This window comes from Medicago truncatula, chromosome 6, assembly GCF_003473485.1.
Source record: "Medicago truncatula cultivar Jemalong A17 chromosome 6, MtrunA17r5.0-ANR, whole genome shotgun sequence".
NCBI lineage: Eukaryota > Viridiplantae > Streptophyta > Magnoliopsida > Fabales > Fabaceae > Medicago > Medicago truncatula.
Genome location: NC_053047.1, coordinates 5484781 through 5505786, shown reverse-complemented (window position 1 = coordinate 5505786; position 21006 = coordinate 5484781). Strand labels below are relative to the sequence as shown.

Here is a 21006-nt window from a genome sequence, read left to right as displayed (position 1 = left end):
AGTTAAAACACAACTATATGAAACACCGAATCAAAATTGAATTAAAAAAGCAATTATTATTCAACACAATACAATTTCCAAATAACAAAAAAAAAAAAAACAGATTTAAATATCAAATTTGATGCTATGTGCCTTAATTTTGCCACAACAATTTACTTAAATTGTTTATTGAGCAACAAGGCACATTATCTAGAAGATATCTTAGCTCAGCTCACTCTGCAAAATTTGATGAAAACAAATAAGCTTTCTTTAGAAACCAAAAAATGTAGAAATTCATGAAAAATTGACTTCAAGAATCTCATTTATGAGCTAAGATGTGGCATTGTTATCTTCTTCAATCTTTGGCTTCTTACTTTTAGGTTCTTCTTCATTATCTTGTTCATGGTTAAGAGCTTCATTAAGGGCTGCTTCACCTAACAGAGAGATGTGCTTGCTAGTGACTGTGCGTCCCGCCCTTAGTTTTGGACCCCAGTTTCTTTCGGGATTTGGTAGAAACCTTGCAACCTTCTTCGCTTGCGCCTTGCTAAGAGACGCTACAGCTCGAGCAAAATTAACCTGAAAAAAGGACAAACAAGAAACTTTTACTACACCAGGTCATAGGCAAGGGTTAACGCCAAAATCAGACCATGGCCATAAGATATTTCTAAAAAAGATAAAATAAATCGCATGATTACTGCTTATGTATAATCTATATCTCTAACAAAAGATGAAATAAAGCCAAATTATTTTGCTATAAGCTATAAGATATTTTCATAATCCATCTTGAAGAGAGTATGGAAATAAGTTGAAAACAACTTATGGACATGTAATAAGCTGTTTTCATTAGCTCTCACAAATGCTCATGCCAGGTCCTTACTTGATATGCACTAATCATATAGGCATATCATCAGCTCAAAGAGAGATGGGGTAAACTCCACATTAATACAGCATAAATGACCTTGGAGAGCTTATGAAAATGATCTGAAACTGAAACCGCCTTATAGGCATATCATAAGCTATTTTCGTAAGCTGTTTCAAACATTTACACAAATGTTTATGTCATAAGACGAACCAACATATGCCTTATAATACATCCATAATTTATTGCAAGATTTAAAGTTGTGCTGCTTCATGATCAAAATAGTTTACCAAACCAAATTTTTTTAAAGTTTGGCTACACACATGCGAGAAGGGTAAATTGCCCTAAATTTTGCATGACAATAAAACTTGAAAGGTTAAACATACCTGCAAAACAGGTTCCTTTGAAAGTATGATACTTCCGGGTTGATCTGCCGGCTGACCTTTAATAGGATGATTTTTTACCTAAAATGAAAGGGAAACAAATGAGTAGAGATTACAAATGCAAATCAAATTTTGCATCTTTCCAAGAACACCCTAGAATCACATGAGAATGTGTAACTGAGTTCTGGTTATAATGTTGTTATCACTTATCGGTGTTGTCAAATAACGGCTAAAGCTTAGCGTAACTTAAACAAATCACTACAATACGCTATTTAGTACGAAGTGTTGTCAAATAGCTGCTGCTATATAGCACTGAAGTGAAGCAGAATTTGAAAAGATAGTTTTTTTTTCTGCGATTCGCAGTTGACAACATTGGTTGTTTCAAAGGATAGACCATTACTTTTTTGCATGAGTTCCCCCCATCTCGAGAATACCAGAATACACGCCACAAAATTCGATTCTACAGGAACCGACAGTGAACTAAGACAAACAAACAAGCCTTAAACACGAGAAAGCGAGAGTGTAATCCCTTACCCAGCAGCGCATTATGTCCCAAATAACACTCATTGGTGCGTCTGTCTTAAGCCCTATTGCACAAACATGAGTTCTAGAGATACGATATCCAGCATTAATCACAGCAGATCGGAAGATAACTGCGGATGGAGATGTGCATTTAAGGGTTGAAGAAAGGTTGTGCAGACTTAAAAATAGAGGAACATCTGGCAACTCCTGCAAAAGTAAAATACGATCATTGAAAATATTAGAAGATTTGATTCCCAATATGTTGCTACACATTAAGAAATGTGATAGGCATATTAGCTGCATGAGTTAGAGTTAGACAGAGGCTGGAATAATTGAACATACAGCATAACGTCTAATTATAGAGGTAGAGAGATAAATATTTTATTGCTTGAGAGAGAATTGGTGTGTTTGGACCAAAGTTTTAGAAACCAAACCGGACAGTTGACCGCAGTTGTCCCCATTTGAGTAATTTTAGTTGAATCATGACCTGGAGGTCTGTTCTATTTGATGTCCGGTTCGATTTTTAAAACATTGGTTCGGAACACATAAATATAGCATATAATATTATGTGCATTGTTCTAAAAAATAGGCCCTGCAAAAACACACATACCTCTGATATTGTATTCAATATAGCGGATATGTGTTCGTAAGCAGGATAGCTGGATTTCATACGGTTCACGTCTTCTATAATAGAAGCTACCCATTCTTGATCATGGATAGGGGCAGACCATATAGGGCCACCCATAATGAACTTTCTCCCACAATCAGTGCATTCTTGAGGAACAGCAGGACCGTATCCAGGCAAATGTCTGACACTAGTATTCTGAAAAGAAAAGAAAAGAAAGAAAAAAAGTTAAAATTAAAATATGGTCGCCACTTAAGACATCAATGATAGTCTAGTCAATCAAAATAAAGCAACACTTGAACATAGCATGGCCCTGATTGAACAAACAACTTAATTAAGCGCTTATCACATAAGTTCTGATGTATAAGCTATTTATATAGCAAAAGATAAAATGAAATCGAAACTATTTTTATAAATGTTATCAGTTGTTTTCATAAGCTGTCTTGAAGAGTTTATGCAAATAAGCTGAAAACAGCTTTCGGACATGTCATAAGATCTCCCAAACAGTCTCTCCAGTGCTTATGGAGTTGATAAGCTCATCCAATCAAATAGACCCTAACAGGGCATGTTAGAATAACATACTTACAATAGGCACACAAGGAGAATGTAGAATATAGTGGATCAGAATAGGTTATTTTGTCTTCCAATTGGGTTATTGTTTTTACAAATAAAAACAAACATGAATTTCAATGTACTTAGGTGTCGAATATGGTGCCAATAACAGACTAGAACATGATACATACCTTGGAAATGGTCCTCCCCAGGGGTTGAAGGTGGAAAGAATCGCAACCAGTGCACTGATAGAGATATGAAAGCTTCAAAGGAGTTTCTTTCATAGCACTTGCGGAACTGCAATCAAGTATTTAATCTTTCAGTTAGAAACAAAATTATATGGTGTGATTTGATAAAGATCACACTAACAAAATATTTGCTAAAAGACATGACTGCAAAACTAAGAGGACTTACGTGTATATGCGCACAAAAACACGAAGATAGAAGTCCTTTTGAAATGATAGCACAGGAACAATATACCGCTTGTATCGGTTAGCATGACTCTGCATTATATTAAGAACAAATATCATAAGTATATTAAAAAAACGTATAGATATTCATTAGATCTAAAATTCTAAATAACAAATTAAGCAGCAACTCTCTTGTTATTTTATAGAAGTTAAGCAGGAATTCTCTTGGAACTCGAAGAGGCTATTTTTAGCTAAGCAGCAACTCCCTTGGAACTTATATAAAATTCCAAGTGGTTTAACTAAAAGTAAATTTTGGTGGTTTTAATTGTTGCTTACACAAATATGATTTTTTTCTCAAATAGTCCGTAACAAACAGAATCCAATTAAACTATTACCGATTTCATTATAAAGTGCTTCAGATATATACCTCAATGGAAGCAAGAACGATCCTCAAGGCCATTTCATGGATATATTTTCCTCTCGTCGGGTATGATCCATATCTGATGTAAAAATCAGTCATTAGAAGACAGGTTCACGAAACAAACAATGGTGCAAAGAAAGTTCATAGTCAATAAGAGTATTAACATTACTTTGAATAGCAGACCTCCCCATTTGAACCGCAGAGTACAGCCATATCTGTTGCAGTACACATCAGTATACCTCCATCAGCAACAGATTGAACTGCCGAATCAAGAAACACAGAAGGCGAACCATATGGATCAAGATCAACCTGGAAAACAGAAAAATGTAAACAGCGTCAAAAGTGTATTTTCATTATATTAAAAGCAGTTTTGTCACCTGCAGTCACGCAGATAGCAGTTTATTCAAATCATGCTACGCTATAGGACAACACGTTTATTTAACAACATTGATTAAAAAGATGAATAAAAGTGCATAATTGTCGCAAGCAACTTACCACATCAAATTTTTTAGGGTTTTCTAGCATATACACACGAGCATCAGCAAGATGAGATTCCACTTTGGAAACTGCAACGGAACCATTGAATTTAATGTTCCTTCTGCAAGCTTCGACAGATGCTGCAAGAAACAAAAATCAAGAGTAAGCATGCAGATGCATAAGCTTAATAATCAAAGAAAAAGCACTCATCTCAAACAAGAGTAGCAATTATAAGGGCCCAATTAGCAGACCAACCACTAAGTGCCAGATGTTGGTTTATAAATTTATTTCATGTAAACTCATAAATCGGTTAAGCACCTGGGTCGTTGTCCAGAGCAACAACCTGACCAATCCCTTCTATTTCACGAGCATATCTGAGAGCCCTTAAACCAGAAGCAGACAAGGCCTATATGCAGACAAATAAAAGAGCAGTTATACACATGACTCTAGTTTCGGATTCAATGTAGAGAGAGCAAATAAGTTAAATCAGGTATTGAATTAACAACAGTGATGGTGATGCGTGAATAACATAAATGAGTTATTTAAAGGACGTCTAAAGGAGCAAACGGAACCTCAAGAACCCTAGGTGGCTCCAGCTCTGCCGGTCTTTTTCCTTCCGAATCATCAACTTGCTCTTCATCAGCACCACATTCTTCATCGATCTTGACTGAACCTTCCATTGTAGTGCATGATTCTCCAGGAGATGTCTCTTCCGCTAACTCGCATTTTCCATTTGACTTATGATCTTCTGGTGGAGTTTTGTTATCAACTTCCTCCACAGCCATTTCAGAAGTATCATTTTCAGATGCTTTCTTTGCCCCTTTTGCTTTCTTTGACAAATATTCTTCATGCTCTTGCTTCCTTTTCGATATAAATGCCCTCAAAACAGCAATAGACAAATCCCTGTTATTAACCTGAAAATCACAAAACCAGAATGAATATATGTTCAATCTACCCTAAACAAAAGTTGATTTCTTATCATTTCACACCAAAAACAATTATAAAATACAAAGGAATTACATAGAAACACAAAAAAAATAAGTGCATGTTTGTATTGAAAGTGATTTTGGCAAAAACTATACTTTGGAGCTGTAACAAAATCACATTGCCACCCTGATTTGGTCAAATTCAAAGTCATTCCAAAACATATCCTAAGTGGAAATGATTGTATCTAATAAAATCTAACCAAAAAACTCCTTTACTAATCCAATTAACAATCAAAATCACCAATAAATCCAAAATCATTTCACAAAAATTCCAAAATCAGCATCATCCGATATTCAAGTTTCAATTTTGTTCACAACCCATCATATTTTACACCATAAACCAAACATTGGATTCAAATTCATTAAAATTCAATTAGGGTTTTACATCAAAACCATGATTTCCAATTTTGTACAAAACCCATTACTCAAGTTTCAATTTTGTACAAAACCCATCATTTCTTTCACCATAAACCAAACATCAGACACTAAAAAATCAAAATTTTCAATTAGGGTTTTTCATCAAAACCCTGATTTCAAATCCAATTATAAGAAAAAGGGAATAAAAAAACAAACTTTTTAATTACCTGAGCCTTATTGAAAAAGACTTTATTTTTCTTACTCATAAGAATCTCAGCTTCACCTTCCTTAATAACTGTAAAATCATCCAAATTTGTAGCCATTGTTTTGCTTATATCTTGCAAAAACAAATCCTGGGTTTGTTCAATTTTCTTCTTTTCTTCTTCTGTGCAGTTAGAAGAAGTACAGAAAGATTTGAAAATGGGAAACGGATTTGTTGCACGAACTAGGTTCAGTTGCAGTTTAAGAGTACGAGATTCTGCAGCAACCAACAACATAAGAAAGAAACCGTTTTTATAGTACATGGGTTTTAAATATCTAAATTGAAAACCCTACTTAGAATTTTTAACATTTTTCTCATTTGTAAAAGAAAAAAAATTACATTTTTCAAAATGTTTTCTTGTACCATAAACTCAAAAGGCCTAATTTTTTGTTACTTTTAGATTTTTTTTTATTTATATTTCAATTAAACTTTAGATTACTGGTTACCTCTTTGTTGAACTTAGACTATTGGATTTTTTTATTGTTGGAACCATCATACATACCTTCTTCTTTCTTTCGAGTAAATTCAGTCTTTTATATTAAGGAATGTAATTATTTTTAGAGTGTGTGTGAATTTATTATATGATTTGAATACATGAGAGTAAGATTCTTACATGTGACGAGATTTTAGTCATAAAGTTGTATCATAAATTTATATTACCATGAAATGATTTATGTATGTCATAAAGTATTACCATGACGAGTTTTTAGTTGATGTTGCATATAATAGGTTGTGCATCGAGTAAGTAATGATGATTGAAACTCTGGAAGCAAGGTTGGAGATGAAGCTTGCGAGAGATCCAACGTGACGGTTGATAGTTGTAAATATCGATGTAGTAGAAGTGATTAAGTGTCTTTCAAAAATTAAACACATATAGACTACATGATTACGAACATGATAGTTCTAGATGATTTTTGGGGCTTGGAAAAAATTATTGGACAATTTTTTCTTTAGAGATGATATAAAATAACGGGGCTTGCGTCAAAGAAGTCTTATATATCTTTCATTTAAAATGGGTTTTTCTATGACTTTTCTCATTTAAGTGATGGTTCCCTAATAAATAAAAAGAAAAGCGTGTGTTGGTTGGTTAACAGTAATAGAAAATTATAGGAAAATTAAAATTTTAAACAATTCAAATACTTCAATTGAATGTCAAGCTTGATAACGCAAGTTTGTGACCTAAGTAAGGGCATTAAGATGTTGGAATGTCCTTTAACATGTGTATTAAAAAAATATTTCAATTGAATTATCCTTATTTATAAAGAATTTTGTTGGGCTAGAGCAAATAAATATCTTTTTTTTTTGGAAAACTTAATTCAATAATAATAAATAGTATTCTTCTTCAAAAAATAAAATAATAAACAGTATTAAAATTAAGGCTTATTAATAAATAGACCATTTGTTTTTTAAAAAAAGGGATTAAATTATAAAGAAATAACTTTATAAAAAAATTATAAAGAAATATGGTGCATAGTGAGAATTAAAAAAATGTATCAATTTTTCCCTTAAAAAAATGTATCAATTTTAAATTTTAGAAAAGTTGAAGACCAATTTGAAAAGGTTTAATAAATTTAACAAACCATATACATTTAATTTTTTTCAAAAAATTGAGACTGGTAAAATAGTCATTATTCTTACCGTTATTATTAATAATTTCTTATTCTCCAATTTTTCTAAAAAAAATATATAATGTTATTGTGAAAAGAATTTTGAGACTCCAGATTATCAATTATTTTTTTTCATGGGTGCGTCCACATTTATTATCTAATTTTAATTACGTTTTTTTTACAAAATCTAATTTTAAATACATGAAATATTTGTTTGATTTGACAATAAAAACGCAACTTGATTTTATTTCTGTTACAAAACCCAACTTAATTAACATTACCTTTCCTTTCATGCAATAATTGACCGTTTGGTCTAATAATTATATTCTAATAATACTATTTAGGTATGTTATAAAGTTTTATTATTAATGGCAAAATCAGAAATTATCAAAAGAGATTAGTGAAATTAAGAGAGATATAGAGTAGGTCAACAACAGGAATTGGCAAAATCTTAATTTGATTAATCTCTTTTGATAAAAACATATCTTAGAAAAAGAGATATAGAGATATATAATGCGTCAACAAAAGAGTCTAATAACGAAACTCTGAGCATCAAAAGATATTCAAAAAAAATTCTATTTATCTTTATATTACTCTTGTACAAAGCTAAAAGTATTACGTAAAACCTTTTGAGGTGATGGTAACTTCTCACTATGTTGTATAGTAAAACACATACTATCAAAAACTTATTTTAGATAGTAGAGTAGGCAAATGGGCACCAGCTCTATAACTCAATTTTCATTGACTCATGTTGTTCCATTGAGAGGAATGAGAGGCCAAGTAATTGTTGATTTATTAGCTAATTATTCCATTGATAGCAATGATGATTTTGAACAAGAATAAAAAACAAAATTCATGTGCAAATTATCAATCAAATGTTTAAATAATGAAGTAAAATATGAAGCTTGGATAGCTTATCTTGAGTTATTTGGTCATAAACTGTCAATTAAAACTTAATTACAAGTGTGAAAGTCTTAATCTCTATAGATATTTTGAAATAGCTAATAGATTAATTTCAAAGTTTGATGTGGTAGTTTTGGAATATATACCTTGACAAGAAAACATTCAAGCAAACGAATTAGCCCAAAATACTAACGGATATAAAATCATAAGAAAACACTTTCATAAGATTATTGAAGGTCAAAGAGCAATTTTATAATGCATTTTTCGAAACTTGAACACTAATGCATTAGAACCATGAGATTGGAGGCTAGAAACTGTTTCTAAACTTGAACACAACCATGAGATTAGAGGCTAGAAAACACATTAAGATGTCAAGTTATCAACATCAACGTCTTTCAATGCTCAAGCTAATGGACAAGTCGTTGACAAGATCTTGATTGATGCAATTAAAAAGCACATTAAGCAAAAGCCTCCAAATTGACATGAAATCCTAAGTCAAGTATGGTTAAGATGTTGTGTTGCCTATTGAATTGAATTTAGTATTAAATTTAAAGTTGCAGCAACAAAATGGCTTGCTAGTACAAAATTACATTAAAAATGATGCATAACAATTTACAAAGTCTAAAAGAAGAAGAGTTAGTGGCTTTAAACAATATTTGAAGTACTATAAACTAGTTATTCATGAATATAAAGTAACTTAGATCAATATTAAAAAGTATAATGACAAAACACTTGTTCAAGTTACAATTTAAAAATAAAAAAAAATGACAAATCAACCCAGGAAGAACTATTATAGCAAGTCTAGAAGAGTTTGAATGTTTTTTCATACCTGCCTCAACTTTGATCATATCGCTTCTTTAGAACAAAAACTTCAGCTTGAGAAAGATAATATGAAGCTAAAGTTGCAAAAACTCATACAAAAGTTGAGTACTCATTTTACGTAATGATTTTTACAACTTTAGCTTTCTTTATCTTTTTCAAGCTAGAGATTTTGCATGCATATGATAACAATTGCATGCTTCTCCTCCAAAAGTTTGATGATGTTGACACTGATGATGTTCCCTTTGTCACAAAGGTGATTTATGTGACTAATGGAAATGGGATGACAATCCTAAGTGTTTTTTTGGAAGTGTTGAAAGATGTGTTAATAAAAGGAACATTAGCATGAAGGTAGATAGAGACTAGTTGGATCATTCATATTTCATTTTATATTATCTCTATGGAATATATATTTTTGGATCAAAATCAGTATGTAATAAAATTTGTTAAGATGAAAATTGAAAAAAAAAATTAATACAACATTAAATTTTGAAAATGAAAAATATAATAGACTTTAAAAACATCAAATTTTGAAAATGTGGGACCTCCTCACGCTCAGACCCAATGGGCTTGAAGCGTGGCATTGCGGAATCCCAACGGTGGATCTTGAATAAGTTCTAATATCATGTTGAAATTTGAGGTCCAACTCATCCTTAAAAAACTAGCTTGTAAGGTGAAGAGTGTCTCCTTTTTATATAAACTTTTATCAAGAGTCATGTCTTACCGATGTGGGACTAAATCCACCCCCTCAAACTCAACGCAAGACAAGCCAACACAAGACAACAAGGGAAAATCGCAATAAAGGTTAGACTACCAACACACCCCATCACGCTTGGAGCGGAATTTCCAACAAACTTTTGAATATTCAATTTTCAATATACAAAAAGTTGAGGATAATTTTTTTTAACAATAATATTATGTTAGATACAAATACTCTTAATTGACAACCTATAAAAAAAAAAAAAAAAATTTTTAGACACACAAAGTATGTTCTACCTCTCAAAATGTTACGTCTCTTACCACTTGAATCAAACTAGTTACATGTTGGTACCTAAAGCTATATAGATTATTGAACAACTGGCAAATGACTATAAGTTATTAAGTGCTTGAGAAAATTTCCTATGAAGCATTCAATTTTGAAGCTGTTAGTTTGTCATTTTTTCATTAGAAAAGAACTCTCTAACTGTCCCTACGTTGCTTGCTTGTTTCAAACTCTTTTTCAATGACTCAACACATACACAAAAGCAAGCAAGACCATAAAGTTTACGTTCCTAAATTTGTTTGGTAAGTTTCAGAAAAGACTACATATTGTACATAATAGACCAACTTGTTGTCACATGAGGATAATAATTCCACATTTGGATCTTAGTCACTTTTGAGATGTATAAGTTCTATAATTTTTCATAGGAGTTATTTGATTTGATCCCTTCATATGATTAATATCCATCTCAAATTGTTTAATTAATATCACTTCATATAATTAATTAATATCCATTTCAAAAAAAGAAAGTGTTAGAACAACATTTTATTTCATCTCATGCCAAATTCATTCAACAATTTCATTATTTCAATCAACCAATCGTCCATAATCAGGAGAAAAAGAAAATCAAAGAAATGAGAAAATTGTGTATGCAAACAAGAAAGAGAAAAAAATATTAAAGAAAAAGAACTAGGATTGTTTTTTCTTCTTATTTTTTTTAATAACAAATGTTAGTAATTAATTGTTAGATTAATATTTATTTTTCTTCCAAGTTTGAATTCAAATTTTTATCACTAATAACAAATGTAGTGCTCGAGTCCAAATACTCTTCTCCATATTTAGTGTATCAGTTTCGCGTTAGATTTTTTTAAATAAATCTAAAATGAAAATTATTTTTTTGAAACCAAACCGACTCTTGCTTCCTATTTTTCAAATAAACCTTAATTTCTATTTTATATATTTTTGAACTTTGTTAAGTTTCCTTGATCAAAGAACTTTTCATGCATTCAAACACAACAGTTGAAGTGTTATGTTCACTTTTAAACATCCCTTCTGTTCTAGTCTGTAGCGGTTGCTTTAAGATGTGGAAACTTTAACTGAAATCTTAAGTATAAGATAGTGATATATATCAATAAAAATGTGTAGGTTTCTAACAACCATTTGGTGAGTAAAGCCATAACTAGAATTCCCTAGAAGCATTTTTTTCCTTCTCTACAATACTATACATTCAATGTTCATAGCATTTTGCCACTAAATTATATCTCCAAACCTCAATATTTTTATTTTTATTTTCATTTAGCTTAAGATTGATAATATCAAACACATTATTCACTAATGAAGCTTGTTATATCATCTTTTTGTGTTCTTGTATTAGTCTCTTATGCAGGTGATATATGTAATTTAACTAATTATTTATTTTATTAGTTTTTTCACTTTATATAAGTATTTAATTTCTTTTTTTTTTGTGTTTTTTTAATCATAGTTGCTTATGATCCTTTGGATCCAAATGGAAATATAACAATCAAATGGGATGTTATGTCTTGGACACCAGATGGTTATGTGGTAAGTACAAACTCCATTGCTACTTGTTTTATATTTTCTAAGCAAATTAAAATTCCAACATATATAGTTAGAGAATTGTTTGGTTCTTCACTTAAGAAAAAAAGCCCTTACAAAGTTCATAGAGTTTACATGATAAGCCATTAATTTAAAAGACTTGTAACTATCATTTTAGAGTTTTGTCGCCGTTGCGGTTTTTCCTGACTAAATTAATCTCTACGATTGCACGAGGTCAATATCTTGAAGAACAAAAATCGATAAACAAGACTCAAATATTGCATGGCTCATTTCAACTTTTCGTTCCTTATAAGTGTTTCTCGAAAAGTTTATCCCTACTAAGGTTACGATTGGATAAACAATTTAATAAAGCGCATATCATATACGTGTTTATGTATAAGTTATTTCTATAACAAAAGATAAAATTAGTCAATTCAAAGAGGCGCTAACTCTATCTCCTGTATATGATTATGCATTTTTTATTTATCAGGCGACGGTAACAATCCACAATTTCCAAATGTTTCGACACATAATGAATCCGGGATGGACCTTAGGATGGACATGGGCTAAGAAAGAAGTTATATGGTCAGTGACAGGAGCTCAAACCACAGAGCAAGGAGATTGTTCAAAGTTCAAAGGCAATATACCTCATTGCTGCAAGAAAATCCCTACAGTTGTAGACCTTCTCCCTGGTGTACCTTACAATCAACAGTTCTCAAACTGTTGTAAAGGCGGAGTCGTTGCAGCATGGGGACAAGATCCTGCAGAAGCTATATCAGCTTTTCAAGTTAGTGTTGGACAAGCAGGTACCTCAAACCGAACGGTTAAACTTCCGAAGAATTTCACTCTTTTGGCTCCTGGACCTGGTTACACTTGTGGCCCTGCAAAGGTTGTTCCTTCCACCAATTTCCTTACACCTGATAGGCGCCGAAAGACACAAGCATTGAGTAAGTTTCTCTAACTAGACAATCTCAATTTCTTCACTGTTTTTCACATAATGTTGTCAATCGTAAATCACAGAAAATAACGATCTGTTCAAATTCCTCCAAGCAACAAAAGGGCTGCGTGCCCGCTATAGCCGATATTTGATATCATTTTGTACCGGTGTTGTCAAATAACAGTGATAAAGATGCTATAGTGCTGTATCATAGATGAATCTGCTATGAAAGCTGCGAGGCTATCCTAGTTTTTCTATTGACAACGGTGTTTTCTATTAAACAGTGTATCGCGAAACAATAGCGATTTTTTCAAATTCTACTACCCTATTGCACTAAATTGCCGCTATGTAACAACATTGTGTCAACATAGACAATTCTAAGAGTCTCCTTTTGTTTTTATTTTATTATTATGCAGTGACATGGAATGTTACCTGCACATACTCACAGTTTCTAGCAAGAAAGAATCCAAGTTGCTGTGTATCTTTATCATCCTTCTACAATGAAACTATTACACCTTGTCCCCATTGTGCATGTGGCTGCCAAAACAAGAAAAACTGCGTAAAGTAAGTCTTATATTCCGAAAAAGTTCATGACGCTTTAAACATTAAAAAAAAAAGAATTTCGAAATTATTTAATCATTGTTGGTTTGTTATGCAGGAGTGAATCTAAGATTCTGAGCATGGTGGGAGTTCATACTCCAAAGAAAGACAATGAACCATTGATGCAATGCACTCATCACATGTGCCCAATTAGGGTTCACTGGCATGTGAAGACAAACTATAAGGACTATTGGCGAGTCAAAATCGCAGTAACAAATTTCAATTACAGGATGAATTACTCTCTCTGGAGTCTTGCAATTCAACATCCAAATCTTAACAATGTCACACAAGTTTTCAGCTTCAACTACAAGCCACTTGTTCCCTATGCATCCATAAGTGAGTGTCAGCATATAGATATCAAGTTTATTATCACTCGATAACTTTTAAGAAAACCAGACAATCATTTCGGTCGTTCAACGTGAGGCATTGTCAGTGTAGTTCCAAAATATATCAAAATTACCTTAGATGTCTCTTTTGTTAGTAATGTTGTGGACCAAACTGACTAACAAAAGACACATTTGGGTATCTTTTTGTAATTTTAATACATTCAAGGGCCTATTATGACAACGTCTCACACTTTTAACGATCAAAATTACTATTTACTTCTTTTAAGAATGACCATTTAAGCATTTTTTTTCATTATTATGCATGCAGATGACACTGGCATGTTCTATGGAATGAAATACTTCAATGATCTACTAATGGAAGCTGGACCAAAAGGAAATATTCAATCAGAGGTATTGCTTCAGAAAAACAAAGATACCTTCACATTCAAGCAAGGATGGGCATTTCCTCACAAGGTTTACTTTAATGGTGATGAATGCATGCTTCCTCCACCTGATACATACCCTTTTCTCCCTAATTCTGCCCCTGCAAGACTAGTTACCTTTAAGGCACTCATCCTCTCATTATTTTTACTGCTAGCAGTTTGGTGAATTGATGCATAAAGTGTCAGATATTTTAAAAAAAGGCAAATGTTAGTATTGTGTCAGAATAGTTTTCTGAACATTTTGAAGCTATGTATATCTACATAGAGATCATTTGACGATAGATATGAATACGTGAATCATTCTTTGAAAACACGAAGCCAAACTCAAGGTTGTGTTTTTTGATACACAAGCACTAAGCCAAACAATAATTTTGTGTCCGTTGAGATTGAAATTGTCTTATTTATTATTCTTTAGCTACTGACATAAATATTTGTGATATTGTTTGAAAGAACTTATAGAAACAACTTGCGACATAACTATAAACCGTTTTCAACTTATATCTATAAGCTCTCCAAGGACTTTGTCTAAAACATCAAATCAAGATGCTGTTATTGCAATGCTATAATTGATAATTAATCTCTTTTAGACGGTTTCTTTGGACAATACAAAATCCAAAAAACATAATATTTTCACATTAAATAGGGTTAGCTACATGGATCAAACAACGCATAACGCCATATCCTATCATAAATCATGTTTAACATTGAGGATGATATTCTGTTTGTGTTTCTTCTAATTACAGCACAAAATACAATAAGAATGTAAAACCAATAAATACATCATTACACAGGAAACAGAACTAGCAATGAAGTAGCAAATTCAACCGATATGCTGAAACTAAGTAACAAATCATAGGGAGAATGTGCTATTCTTGAATTGTCCATGGATGCTATACTTTGGTTTGGTTTGAATTCCAAAATGGTATCCCAAAATCAAGTCAAAACTTGTACGAACGCAAATTTTAGATGGCAGAATTGTGCGTACCACGGATCCAAACATTAAGAATATGCATGAAGTACCAAGGCTACCAACGAAGCCATCACCAAAGCAAGGAAGGAAACCTTTTGTTTGGAACCAGCATTAGGCAACCATGGATAAGCATCAGGTGGTGGCATCACACAGTTGTCGCCGTTGAAATAGATCCTTCGGGGAAAAGCCCAACCTTTATCGAAATTAAAATTTGAATCCTTTCGGAAAAGTAGCTCTGATTGTACATTACCAATAGGACCAGCTTGCATGAGTAAATCATTGTAGAATTTAACTCCCCAAAGCATTGCTGTATCATCTGTTAAAAGAAACATAACGTTCACACGGTGATTAGGATGAAAATTTAGAATATCACAAAGAAATTTGAAAAGCCCTTCATAATCTTAGGGCCTGATTGCATTAGCTTATTTGAGCTTGTCTACTGATATGAGTACTTGTGAGTCTGTTTGACAGAGCTTATGAAAATATTCCATGACCTATCTATAAGTTGTTTTCAACTTATCTTCATTAGCTGTCCAGGATAGCTTATAGCATATATAAAAAACAATTTGACTTTATTTTATCTTTTGTTATATAAATAGCTATACATAATCACTTATGTGATAATTGTGTGGTAAGTGTTTATACTTAAAGTGTTTAACTAAGCTGTTTATCCAAACAGGGTCTAAGAATGGTTGCCGAGTATACTACCAATAACTACACTTGATCTTAAACCATACACTATATTCAATTAAGTAAAAGAAACAATGATACATATTTTATGCCGATAATAAGATAGAAATCCTTGAATCTTACACAAACTTACTTATCGACCCGTAAGGAGTTATTGGTTTTGAGTTGAAACTGAAAAGTTGAGTCAGATTGTCAAAGTTTGGATGTTGAACAACCAAGTTCCAATCTGAGTAATTCATCCTGTAATTGAAGTTAGTAACAGTAACCTTTACGCGCCAATACTCCTTGTAGTTAAGCTTAATGTGCCAGTGAACTCGGATAGGACACATATGACTAGTACATTGAACCAAAGGCGTAATACTATTTTTCGGAAAGCCATTAACGACCGATGCCAAATGCGACGCACTTGGACTGTAACCACACAGAAAAAGGAAATGTGAGTGTATATTAATTTCGAGTAAATAGACATTTTAGTCTTTGAAATTGTAAGGGTCTGTCAATTTAATCCCTCAAATTTTCAAAAAAGCAATTTCATCCCCTTACAATTTCAAGTACTAAAGTGCAAAATATCAAATTTGAGGGACTACATTGACCAACCCGCTTAGAAGGAAATTATATATCAAGAGTAGTGATATCTTACTCTATACAGCTTCCTGATTGAGGTGAGTTGCCTTGGCAGCCGCATGAACATGTCGGGCAGGGTACAATAGTATCATTGTAGAATGATGAGAGGGCAACACAACAAGTTGGAGTTTGTTGAGCTAAAAATTGTGAATATGTGCATGTCACATTCCATGTCACTGCAAACAATCAGAGTTATGTTAAATTCTAAGTAAATAATATCTTGCTGAAAGGAAGTAAAAAAAACTATGCTCAAGGACCAGTTTTAAACTTAATCATAAAACTGATAAAATTATTACTGTAGTATAGTATTAGACTTTGGTATTCACTATTTAACAAACATTAGACACAGCTAATTGACAAAATTTGGTTGTAGTAATAGGAGGAAAGGAAAATAATCAGTGTCAAAAGCACTTATTTGAGCTTATGTGCTGGCATGAGCACTTATGAGACTATTGGAAGAGCTTATGATATGTTCATAACTTGTTTTAAGCTTTCTTTCATAAGCTCTCATGTTATTTTAAGCTTTCTTTCATAAGCTCTCATGGATATATGAAAACAGCTTATAGCTTATATGAAAACAATTTGACTTTATGTTATCTCTTATTATCGAAATACTATATACATAAGCACTTATATGACCAGCGCTTATGCTATAAGCGATTAACCAAGTTCTTCATCCAAACATGACCTAGATAATTATACTGAAAACTTAGGAAATGAAGATAAAAGATGATTAACTTACTAAGTGCTTGAGTCACTCTCCTTTTGTCTGGTGTTGTAAATTTAGTAGGTGTCCCAGTTTTTGCTCGTCCACATGTATAACCTGGTCCAGGTGCTTTCAGGGTGAAATTTTGCGGCAGTTTGACAGTTTTATTGGTCGTGCCAGCTCTACCAACAATAACCTGAAATGACGCAACTGCATTTGTTGGATCCTGTGCCCATGAGCTGAGTACTCCACCTTTGCAACAATTTGCAGTTTGTTGATTGTAGGGTGTTCCGGGAAGTAAATCTACGACCGTTGGATCTTTTTTACAGCAATGCGGGATGTTTCCTTTAAATTTCGAACAATCTCCTTGTTCAGTTGTCTGACTTCCTACCATGTTCCATATTACCTCTTTCTTTGCCCATGTCCATCCTAATGACCATCCAGGTGACGATATATGACGATACTGTTGGAAGTTGTTCATCGTAACGGTGGCCTATCCATTATCAATTGTTAGTTAGACATCAAAATAAGTAAGCATCAGTAGTATAGCAGCTTCGTCATGAAAAATGTGTTCCATTAAATTGAAAATCGATGAACTTTTTCTAATATTAATCGGTATGATATACTAAAAGAATGTACTCACAACATAACCATCAGCTGTCCAGCTTATGATATCCCATTTTATTGTGATATTCCCATTTGGGTCAAGTGGATCATAAGCTTCTGAAAGAAAGAACACCGACAAATTGTGATTAAACGAAATAATCAGAATAATCAATTTCAATGCAATTTTTTTTGTAAACAAGCAAGAAAAAAATAAAAAATTGAACATGGTAAGCCAAACACCATGTTTACTCCTAATCTAATAAAAAGAAAAATATCCAAATTTGCATAAAAATCACCACCAAGGTTTTAAATCGCAGTTAAGGTCGCGGTTCAGTCACGTTCATGATCCTTAATATTAACATAGAATTGCCAGTAAACACTACTAATAAAGCCCTCCAATCTCGGTGGCCTTACGAGGCAGGGTTTAAAATAAAGGTTCAACCGCAATCTGGGCTGCAACATAATGCATATGTTTGGATTGAGGGTGAGTTCTGCAAAATCATAGTGACAATGTGATTTTGGGAAGCTCAAAAGTGTAGCTTTAGCCAAAATCAAGGCGATTCACCGTGATTTTGTCATTTCACCATCAATCCAAACATGCACCGACAATTTATTATCTTGCAGAATCCGCAACTCGACCTTCAATCACATTTCACAATTCTCCGCAATATAAAAAATTGTGGCACGACCGCTATTTAAAACCCTGACCTTAAAATCATGGTGACATAAAAAAACATGTGGGGCAACCCTAACAATCACATAATCATCCACATCACAATCACAATTGACCCTTTTTCAGAAAACCCTTTTCCACCACATTTTCAACAACATGAAAGATCAAAACTTCACATCAATCTCATAACAAACAGTAATGTTCACAATCACCATCAAATTAAAACACAGAAATGAAAGGCCACAAACAAAACAAAAAAAAACAAAAACATTTTTGTTACAAAAACAAATTAAAACAAAACAAACCCATGAATCAAAATTATATAAGGAATAAAAAGATCAAAACTTTAATGAAAGTAATTATATAAAAAAAAAAAACTGCATTACATAAATATAAGAAGGTGATGAAAAAATAAGAACCTGTTGAAGTGTAGAACAGTGTAAATATCAGGAACGTAAACATGCATGGACAATGTTTAAGGAAATGGAAGAACATCATTGTTTTTGTTTATGTTATTGTCGGAGTTGTGTGACAGTGTCTCTCTGAAACAGAATCAGAATTGTTGTCAAATCAAAACACTTGAAGAGAAAGAAAAATAAACAAATAAATAAGTGAATAAATAAATTAACTAATAATGGAAATAAGACTATAAGAGAGAGAAAGTTTTATAGAGAGAGAGAGATACGCGGGTAAGCTGAGTCAGGAGAGTTTATGTTGTGTACAGTTGGCAATGTGAGTTTGAAAGTGGTATCTGAATGTGGTGTGCAAGTACACCCATTGGGGAGGGACTTGCTTAGGTAGGCTATGATCCATAAAATTTCATCAAAGTTTATAGTTTTGATTCATATGTGAGAGTTGGAATTTTTTTTGGTCACATATGAAAATGGTGGACCCTGTTCATTATGTAACTCCGCTCGAAATATCGATATTATTGAATGCACATTTTTGTTTGGATTCAGATATAAAACTTTATAGATATGAGTTTAGGTTTTAGACGGTACTTCATTTTTTACTTGAAAGTTTAGATAAGTTGAACTTCGAAACTCATCAGGGTCAGAGAGATCTTAAGGTTCAACGAGCTTTAACAAAAGTCCTTACAAATCATTTATCAAAGAGATCATGACATTGACAATCGAAGTTGAACTCCAAACTTTGTGGATAAATCAACTTCTTATCAACCGAGTCAACCTTCATTAAAAGTTTTAAATGATATTTGTCATTTCATCGTTTGTTTAAAAAAATATATATTTATCATTTTCTACGGGCAGAAAATACAAAATATGACTAAAAGACAATTATTTTATTTCCTATTTAAAAAAAAAAATTCTAACTAACTGAATTACTGAAAAAATTACTTTTTCCTTTTAAAAAATTTTGTTATAAAAAATCAAAATAGTATGAAATAATTTTTATTCCAAACAAAAGACGAATGCCTGGTTTAAGGTTGGAACCAACTAAATATGCTTTATTTGTTAGAATTTTTATTTTTTTTCAAAACAAATAGAAAAATAATAATTAAAAAGTGACTTTTTATAATACTCAGGACATGTATCTTAACCTTGAAACTATTGTTAAAAAAACCGTGACCCTTCAAAGTTCAAAGAAGGTTGGAATGAGGTAGAGACTATATAGGGAGGTTGTTGAGGAAGGAAGGGTGTACTTTGTGGCGTGGAAGAATGTCACTTTCATTACATTTTGTCATTACTTATAAGATAAGGAATGATGTCCATTGCACATAGGTGACATTTTGTATATTACTATATTTGTATGTTTGAGTGAAAAATAATCTTAATTATTTGAATTTCTGTCATGATGAATGTCTAGTTCAAGGTTTATCAACTGTACATTTTGTAAAAATAAATTGTTTAATTTTGTAATTATTACTAAGTCTCTCAAGTAATGAATAAATGTGTGATTAAAAATAATTAAAAAAATGCAACCTTCCCACATAGTCTCTCTCTACCTTATTCCAACCTTGTTTGAACATTGATGCGGCCAGGTTATTTAACAGTAGTTTGAAGGTTAAGATACATGTAATCGGTATCATGAAATGACACTTTATTTTTTTTAAAAAAATTTAGGTACAATTTACGTGCTTTTTGTATGATTTGTTATATCTAAAAAAAATTATAATTTTAGTTAAGAATTATACGAAAAGTATCTAAAGAATTGTATCTAAATTTTATCCGATTTTTTATTCTTTTTCGATTTATTTTGAAAGAAATCAAATAAAGTAGACTTATTTTTAAATTATAATTTTTTTAATTTATATAAAATAGTTAAATACAAAAAATACCACGATACTTAATAATTTCTCTAAAAAAAATGATATTTAATAATTAGATGATGAATAGGTATCCAACCAGACTCCATATTACTAGAATATTCATTTTTTTTTTGGAACAAAGAATTTTAAAAGGAAAAACTATTGACGGGTGCTAGTCACACAAAAAAAAAAACAAGTTACACTCCAGAATGATTAATATACCCCTAAGTTGAACATAAGTAAACTAAATTTACATTAACCTAAATTGAACATAAGTAAACTTAATTTACATTGAACATAAGTAAACTAAATTTACATAACCTAAATTGAATAAGTAAACTGAATTTACATTAACTGAACATAAGTAAACTTAATTTACATTAACCTAGATTGAGTAAACTGAATTTACACTAACCTCTTATATCTAGATTGAACGTAAGTAAACTAAATTTACATTAACCTAGATT

The 21006-nt window shown here is 32.0% G+C and overlaps 3 protein-coding genes across 4 annotated transcripts; 1 reads left to right on the top strand and 2 right to left on the bottom strand.

The window, feature by feature from the left end:
* Positions 1 to 14: 14 nt before the first annotated feature.
* LOC25495421 (probable tRNA (guanine(26)-N(2))-dimethyltransferase 1) lies at positions 15 to 6096 on the bottom strand. Its single transcript, XM_013595643.3, has 12 exons — positions 5799 to 6096; positions 4801 to 5142; positions 4547 to 4634; positions 4247 to 4368; positions 3921 to 4060; positions 3758 to 3830; positions 3335 to 3423; positions 3112 to 3217; positions 2354 to 2566; positions 1756 to 1950; positions 1225 to 1302; positions 15 to 555 (listed from the first exon to the last, which is right to left on the bottom strand). The coding sequence occupies exons 1-12, from the start codon at positions 6093 to 6095 to the stop codon at positions 310 to 312; spliced, it is 1989 nt and encodes a 662-aa protein (XP_013451097.3). The 5' UTR covers position 6096; the 3' UTR covers positions 15 to 309.
* A 5199-nt stretch (positions 6097 to 11295) lies between these two features.
* LOC25495420 (COBRA-like protein 4) lies at positions 11296 to 14349 on the top strand. Its single transcript, XM_013595641.3, has 6 exons — positions 11296 to 11528; positions 11625 to 11704; positions 12189 to 12645; positions 13052 to 13199; positions 13294 to 13571; positions 13890 to 14349. The coding sequence occupies exons 1-6, from the start codon at positions 11477 to 11479 to the stop codon at positions 14168 to 14170; spliced, it is 1296 nt and encodes a 431-aa protein (XP_013451095.1). The 5' UTR covers positions 11296 to 11476; the 3' UTR covers positions 14171 to 14349.
* Positions 14350 to 14658: 309 nt separating this feature from the next.
* LOC25495419 (protein COBRA) lies at positions 14659 to 19152 on the bottom strand. Of its 2 annotated transcripts, XM_013595640.3 has the most exons (7): positions 18959 to 19152; positions 18693 to 18815; positions 17638 to 17717; positions 17031 to 17487; positions 16305 to 16464; positions 15798 to 16075; positions 14659 to 15290 (listed from the first exon to the last, which is right to left on the bottom strand). In XM_013595640.3, the coding sequence occupies exons 2-7, from the start codon at positions 18769 to 18771 to the stop codon at positions 15004 to 15006; spliced, it is 1341 nt and encodes a 446-aa protein (XP_013451094.1). In that variant the 5' UTR covers positions 18772 to 18815; positions 18959 to 19152; the 3' UTR covers positions 14659 to 15003. The 2 variants fall into 2 exon arrangements, with proteins under 2 accessions (XP_013451094.1, XP_039682614.1); XM_039826680.1 differs by lacking the exon at positions 18959 to 19152 and having other exon boundaries at positions 18693 to 18891.
* Positions 19153 to 21006: the final 1854 nt, after the last annotated feature.